Source organism: Peromyscus californicus, unplaced genomic scaffold (assembly GCF_007827085.1).
Source record: "Peromyscus californicus insignis strain IS unplaced genomic scaffold, ASM782708v3 Scaffold_11__1_contigs__length_118956290, whole genome shotgun sequence".
In the NCBI taxonomy this organism is placed as follows: domain Eukaryota; kingdom Metazoa; phylum Chordata; class Mammalia; order Rodentia; family Cricetidae; genus Peromyscus; species Peromyscus californicus.
In genome coordinates this window covers 105689897-105697824 of record NW_026294402.1, presented here as the reverse complement: position 1 = coordinate 105697824, position 7928 = coordinate 105689897, and the positions used below count along the sequence as shown (strand labels likewise).

At 48.3% G+C, this 7928-nt stretch overlaps 1 protein-coding gene across 2 annotated transcripts in view; it reads right to left on the bottom strand.

The window, feature by feature from the left end:
* Window positions 1-1096: 1096 nt before the first annotated feature.
* Window positions 1097-7928, bottom strand: part of Trank1 (tetratricopeptide repeat and ankyrin repeat containing 1) — an 88304-nt gene continuing 81472 nt past the window's right edge. For both annotated transcript variants that reach the window (XM_052722364.1, XM_052722361.1), the window contains exons 20-22: window positions 4352-7401; window positions 3481-3579; window positions 1097-2544 (exon numbers count right to left, since the gene is read on the bottom strand). In XM_052722364.1, the coding sequence (XP_052578324.1) occupies window positions 2444-2544; window positions 3481-3579; window positions 4352-7401 (3250 nt within the window). In that variant the 3' untranslated portion in view covers window positions 1097-2443. The remainder of the gene's footprint in view (window positions 2545-3480; window positions 3580-4351; window positions 7402-7928) is intronic.

Sequence of the window (7928 nt, the reverse complement as noted above, 5' to 3'; positions counted from 1 at the left end):
TCTTGCACCTGATACCCCTAACTTTGCTCCACCTACCTTTCCTGTTATGGGATATTCTTGGGTTGCCTTTGCGAAGTAAATCATCATCATGACTACTGTTTCATGCTGGATCCTTGTGCCCTCCAAGTGTTTGGATTTGGATGTGGGGGGGTGGTGTTTTGTTTTGTATCCTACAATGGTCTTGGGACCTTGATAAATGCCCACATCCTGTTTTTCCAGGCACACCTGGGACAGCAAAGCTCCTGCCACAGGACTGGGCTCTTGAGCTCAGGTCACTGTTGGTATTCCTGACCCTCCTGCTGACTTCCATTCTCTTCTCGGGACTTTAAAAGCTGTGGAGAAGGACTGTTGGGGAAGGGTTTTTGGTACATACCAGATGCTACAGGTAGGATTATCTGTCCCTGTGCTGAGACCCTTAATCCTAAATCCCAGGATGGAACACTTGGCACGCTCCAGCTTAGATGTCCTGCCACCTCATGTAAGTGAACATGGACATCACAGCACCAAGACCGGAGGGTATCCAAACCCCACAGCTTATAGGCCTATTCTGCCAGGCAGGAAGGGATCTTAGTCCAATTTCTCAAAGAGTCAACTGAGGTCCAATTGGGGTAGACAAATGCTGCTGCCACCCTCACACACTATGCCTCTCTGTCACCACTGTTTTCTCATGGCACCAGATCTCCTACACCAGGTCATAAGGCTCTGTGGAAGGTGGGGCACTTGAACACTGGGTTGAGCAGATATGGCTCATCTCAGGTTATTCAGTTCCTGGGCAGGAAAGGAATCTTATTCCAGGTCTCCTACCTTCTAGGGCCATGATCCTTGCTAGGGGAAGTCCATGCACTCCAAATCCTACTGTAGAGAAGCAGACAGACTGAAAAGAATTTGTACAAGGCTAGCCCCCAGCAACACTCCTAAGCCTGAGTGCCTGTACTCAGCTGTGTTTCTCTGACCTTGAATTTCTTCATCTCAGCAGACACAGCTGAGTGCAGGCACTCATGGGAAATCATCAACCGGCAGCCCCAAAGAAGCCAGCACCAACAGTCACACATTTGTTCTCAGTGGGAATTGTAAATAACCAAAAGACAACAGCAGGTAAGAGAGATGCTATAACTTTATATAAAAAAATGTGGTAAGACAGCAATATTTGATTAGATTTTTTTCTGGCAAGTTTATAAAAAAAATCTGGAAAATGAGAAAGAAACATAACTTAAAAGAATTACCAAACCAACATTTCAAGGAAACACATCTTTAGAAAGATGATGGAGGGCAAGTGGGCAGTGAAAGCAGCAGCAGCGTGGAAGAAAAGCTGGTTCTGTGGTGAGACAAAGCCTCCAGGGACAGCAGGACCTGGGCGGAGTGGCGAAAAAGCAGGCCGTGACCATCCAAGGAAGGAAGGCTTCCCAAATGAGACCAGGCTGAGAGTTGCTGGCAGTGAGTGGAGGGGAACACAGGCCTCATGCAACCCCTCTGGTAGGGCCTACAGGCCACATGGCAGTGATCCACAGCCAAATCCCAAAGACGCACCATTAGAAGGCTGGTTCCTCTTCTGTCCATTGTTCCACACCTGAAGAGCCCAGTGGGCAGAAACTGGAGCTGTCAACCTGAGCATGGGTGTCATATATAGTGGGGAGAACCAAAAAACATAGATGTACAAGGTATACACAAGGCGCTTCTCATATCATCTACACAAGGCAAAGGCAAGACCACCTTGGAGCAGGCTGGAAACACCCTCAAATGTTCCTCGAATGAAAAGGATGTCCAAAGGCTGAGAGTTGCTGGCAGAAGCTTGACTACATTCTGAGGTAGCCTAACCATGACTTGCACAAGTAGCTGAGAATGATCACAAGGGCGGGGGGAGTTGGGTCGCCAGAAAAGTCACCAGAGAGAAAAGAAAAATATACCCCAGAAGCCACTCAGACAACCAGGAGGTAGCCTAGGCTCAGGGGTGGTTGATGGCAAGGGCCCAAATGAACTCTGGGCACAAATAGTCTTGGTTCTGCTTGCTGTTTTACAGCAGTGTGGCAAGAGATAAGGGATCCACAGAGGGATTTCCTGGCCTGGAGCAGGGGCACTCCAAGATGAGGTGTGCCAATCTTAAATGCCTCGTCCTTCTACAGTGAAGAGGAGCCAGAGGGGCTGAGCTTTGGGCAGAGAAGTCCCAGCACTCCTTTCAACTATGTCCCCCAATAACTGGACATGTATGGTGTCTGGGGGAGCAGTGCTACTGTTAGACCTCAACTTGGAAAACTGGAGGTCCCTGTGTCTGAGGGAGCAGTCTGACCCTACACATCACTAAAAGGGCAATAACAATGAAGAGCAAACGTGGCTGTCCCTTTTGAACACTATTCACATTCTTCTTCTCTTTGGCCCCAGCATTTAGAATTCTAAAACAGGATGGAATGCTCTAAGGTTTAAGAAGCAATAAGTGGGTGTAAATATGTTAGTATTTTCTCTGTTTTCCACATTTCCGGGAACGCCTTCTAGGGCGGAGCTCGCCAAAGTCTTCAACTTCGTTTTCATATTCCTCTTCCTGAACAATACCTAGTTAGGAAGCAAAAAAGCAAAATCCAAGTGAAAATGGCGACTTCCTATTCTACTACGGAGTTTAACATCTGGGTAAAACCTGATGTTTCTGGAATCATTGTTTTAAAGTAAAGAAATGAAACTCTCTGCCAGGGTGGGAGAGAACAGAACTTTTCATTGAGTACTGATGTTGCTTCCCAAGCAGAGCCCAAGCAAACACCCTTCTCCAGAACTAAATCTTCGTAGGGTTGGCTCCTTGAGCTGACATGCCAATTATCTCTTTTGAAATAATCACAAAGTCATGGGACCCAGAAGGGACTACAGCATAGCAAAGACTTTTGTACCAAGTTTCTCCAAGTTTTCCTCAGCTCTGGGGCTGGGGTTTGCCAGTAGCATCTGGAAGGGTCTCCAAGCTAGATAAAACACTCCGAGAAAAAAGAAATGTGGTGTGGCTCAAAGGAGGCAGCAGTTGGAAAAGGCAAGAAGGAAGAAATTCTGTATCACATAGAACGTGGTAAGAAAAGTGTGACTCCTGCTAAGAAACAAAGTGGAGTCCTCTGCAACTTCCCTAGCCATTTGCTCTGTGTCCATGGGAACCTCTGGGTCCATACTCATGCTGCGACATACTAGACATTCAATAGATCCCCACTGGCTAACATGGTAGACTGACACAGGCAAACACTCTTATCAAGGGATGGCTTTACACCACCACCTATCCTTAGGAGTTGCTGGGGTGAGTCTGCATGATGACTGAACATCTATAATAACTCAGAAGCAACTACTATAAGCCCAGAATAATGCCCTTCATCAGATGGAGAAATTCTATCACTAACAGTTTGGCAAATATTCCTGACATCACTGGCAAACCCACCTGACACTCACTCACCTGGAAGCCAGGAGTACCAAAAGCCACAGGATCCAAAGTATCACCTGTCCTAGGAGAACAGGCCTTACCTTCATCTTTTAAGCGGAGCTCTGTCTTCTTCAGCCACTCCTGTGCGTTCTTGACTGACAGGGCCAGAATTTTGACCTGTCGAGTCATTACCTCCTCGGCTACAGAAACCAAAGCACAGAGGCTCTGAGTAAAGAGATGGCTTCAGGCATTAGAGCATCAAGCACTAGGCCAACTTCCCCACATCCCAAAGCTGCCTTCTGCCACCACAAGGACAGGCTGCCTTAAACACTAGCCCAGTGCCACAGCTGTGCATCTGCGGATTGCCAAAAGCAAACCTTTCCAGCAAACCAGTACTCAAACGGTCATTAAGCCCTAACCTGGGAAAAGTGTCTAAACTACAGAACTTTTTTCAATGTAATTTTGTTAAGCTTATGCTTAATTTCCAGTGCTGCTAAGAAACAGTAAAGAAGCAAAGGGGAAACTTGACTGTAGAGCAGATGAGAACACTTACTATGAAAGGCTCACACTGAGTGTAACTCAGGGGCTATCCTAAGAAGAGACCTATGTACTCAGTTTCTACCCTAGGGGTCAGCATCTAGTTGATGCTCAAGGAAAGATCATTGGATGAGTAATACAAAGACCCCTCAAAGAGTTTTCTCACGACTTTAAACATTCTCCCTGTATCTTCTCCATAGAATTAGACAGCAAACCACTTTCTCATCTGAAGCACCCAGAGAAACCATACCAGCTTACACTAATCACAAATATTTAACTGAGGATGGCCTCAACAATGAGACTTTGCTGGAATCTGAGAACAGCCTTTTATTGTCTCTCTGCTAATACCAACATTCCACCCCTACACCCTAAGTCAGCTGGAACTGAGCATCTGGCAGGCCTACTAGCGCCTGGACAATCCCCATGAGCTCTCACCTTCAGCCCATGCCTTCCGTCTGTAGAGCTCCTCCACCAGATCTGAAACTCTCCTGATGTGCTCCTGCACCTTTCTCTGCAGCATGTGGCTCTGCTCCTTAGAGCCCAAGTGGCCACGGATCCAGATGCTCTGCTCGATGTCCTGCACCACTACTTTGCCTTCTTCGATGGCCGGGTCCGCCTTTTCATGGAAAAACTCTAGATATTTCTGGTAGGCTGCCTGCTGCCTCCGGTGGCCTTCCAAGCGAATGTGTTGCTCATATGACTCACTGATTCTCTCTCGACACTCTCTCCCTTCCAGTTCAGCCCTGGAGATGATCACAGCCTCTGATGCTCCCTCAAATGCTCTGCCAGGACTGAAGTAGCTTTCAGGGCTGCGGGTGAACTTCACCCCACACAGGTCACACTGGGTCCTGTCTACATCAGCTCTTTTGAAATTCCCAGCCCTGAGCTCCCTAGCCTCCTCCCTGCTATGCTCTGTCTGGATCCATCTTCTCCAGCTGATGCACAGAGACACCACCAGGCAGGCTCTGCGCAGCTTGCGCTGGATCAAGGCCTTCCGCTGCTTCTGGGAAAGGATGGCAGCCAGAAAATGATCTCGGTCTTCCAGGGCCAACTCATCTAATTCATGTGTCTCATCTTCACCAAAATCCCACTCTGGGTCAGCAAACTGGTCCACAGGGCCCATACAGAGCAAGCGGTTCAGTCTGACCTCTTCATGACAGAGGCCACGGACCACAGTGCCTTTGGTGTGCACACTGTCCCACCGCCAGTGGCAATCCACCAGGTACTCTTCATCCCGCTCAAAGAGCAGGTCCTGCAGTGCCTCAGCCACAGACTTCACACTGACTGCCATCAACACCCGCTGTACCACCTTCAGCAGCCTCTTGGGCACCTGGTCTGGCCAGTTCATGCTCATCAGCTGCAGCCTTGTCTGGATCTCCCGGAAACGGCGGTACAGAAGTGGTTTGCAGAAGGGCTGCAGGACTTCCTCAGCATTCACCAGCATCACCAAGCACAGCACCAGTGTCCGTTCTGCCTCCCCGGAGATCACATAGTCTATTTCACTGAAGGCGTCAAGTAGAACATTGAAGTTCATATTCTCGTAACCACACATCACCTTGACGAGGTAGGAGAGGTGGAACCGGAAGTCCCGGATGGCTCTGGCCACATCCTTCGGCTTGTACTCTTGGATGATGGAGAACACGTCCCCAGATTCCCTGTCCTTCTTGCTGAACAGGAACTCCCAGAAGTGCAAGAGTGCAATGTAGCTCTTGGGGAGGCACAAGACAGCATTCTTCCAGAGGCGGGCCAGCACCACTCCACAGTGTACGAACTGCAGCTCCAGCAGCACCACTGTGTTGGTGATGCTGGGGACCAGCGGCGCTTTGCACCTCCTAATGAGGACGTTCATGAAGCGGAAGAAGAGCCTCTTGTAGTCTTCAGGATTCCTATACACATAGAGCTGGTCCAGGGAAGTCTCCAGCAGCCGGATGAAGCACAGATAGGACTTCTCCACGTTCTCGTCTTCCTTGTTGGGCACCAACATGCCGAATTTCCCTTCTACGCCTCTCACTCTGCTGCCTCTCCCCTTGCTTCTGTCCTCTCGGTCAGACTCTAGCGCTTTCAGCTCCCGGTTGTAACTGTCTTCCTCCTGGTGAAGCAGCTTCTCAAAGTCCTCTGGGTAGCCGGAGGACAGAAGGAAAGCCTGCATGGCACTCAGCCACAGGTCTGTGGACTCCCTGCGGCTGTGCGCACTTTCTTTTTGAAACAGGTCATGGATGTACTCTTTCAAGGCGAACCGGTAGGAGCGGAAGGACTTGTAATTTGGCTTGAGGATTTCTTTGCAGGCCATGGGGTTTTCTGACAGCACTCTCTGATGGAAATGCCGAGGGAAGAGGAGGTTTAGGAATGATTTGCAAAGGCCATACGTATCTGGAGACAAAATACAATCTATTTCTTCAAGTTCTTCAGCTAAGACCTTAGGGAATACTTTCTTGGCTTCCAGAAGCAACCCATTAATTGCCACCAGGTGCATTTTCGACTGAACCATGCACTTGGCCTCACAGCGTCTGAGGGGCCTGTGGAAATCTTCACACTGTTCATCCTCACATTTCAAACCCACAATAAATCTCATGCAGATCCCCGGGTAGGTCTTCCCAAGCAGGATCTGTGTGATCTGACACAGTCTGCTCAAAAGGTGCTTGTTCAGGGCTACCTTCACTTGATCAGTCACTATTAAGAAGTGATCTTTTGTTTTCTTCTCACTCAAGGTCAAATCCAGGTCAAAAATTATTCTTAATATGGGCCCAGGGTCATTCTGGGCTATCTGGCAATATTTAGCATCCACTTGAGAAATCCCAAAAAACTCAAAGCAAGATTTGACCATTTCCTTCTCAGCATTGTTTGTCACATTTTTAAGGGCCCTGACCAGGTCGAGAAGGACTTCCAAGCCACCTGGAGCCAGGGCCAGAACCTTCTGATGCTCAGACTCACACTGGCTGGCTGCTTCATAGAGAGCTTCTACCACTCCTGCTGAGTGGTTGAGCATGTCAAACTTGATGAAGGCGTCTCTAAGCTTCTGAAAGTCCCTCAGGATGACACCCTGCAGGAACTGGGCCTCCGCAATGCCGGACAGCTGGCTGGTTTGATAGCAAAGATCAAGTGCTTCTCTCAGAACAGCCTTTGTATGCTCTATGTCGGAACCTCTGGCCACATTGAGGCGGGCGAGTCCCAGGAGGCATGAGGCCTGGAAGTCCTTGTTGGCAGTGAGCCTGGCAGCCTCCAGGAGACACCCATGTTGCTTCATCAATAGGGCAGCCTCTTCTCTCCGACCCTCCTTGTTGAGCAGTTCTGCCGCTTCTGCTAGGCATTTCCGAGACTTCAGGAACACCAGCTGATCTTCCACATCAAGCTTGGAAAGAACAGCCATCATTTCCTTACTCTTATTTGCACTCAGGTACTTTGCAGCAGCTTCCAAGTAAAACTGGCTGGCAGAATAGGAGAGCTTAGGAATGGGAAAGGTCTTGTTCTTTACCATTTCTTCATATCTGTAAAGACAGAGTGTTGTGGGATATTTGTACACTGTGTGAGTATATGTTGCTGTGATTGGTGTAATAAAAAGCTGAACAGCCAATAGCTAGGCAGGAGAATACAGGCAGGACTCTGAGCAGAAAGAGAACTCTGGGAAGAAGAAAGGTGGAGTCGCCAGCCAGATGCGGAGGAAGCAGGATGGGCAGGCAGTACAGAGATGAGGTAACAAGCCTCACAGAAGGATGTAGATTAAAAAATATGGGTTAATTTAAGTTGTAAGAACTAGTTAGGAACAAGCTTAAGGTAAGGCTGAGCTTTTATAATTAATAATAAGTCTCCATGTCAGTATTTGCTTGTGGGCTGGCAGTCCTGACAAAACAGTACAACTACAACAGAGTGTATACATGACAACTTGTTATTACCAAAATAGGAAGGTCCTTCCAAAATGCAGTACAAAGCAACTTAAATAAAGCTCCCATGAGCAGATATTAGAGAAAAGATCTAAACCTGTCTGGCACTCAAACATTTCTAGAAATGTTTCATT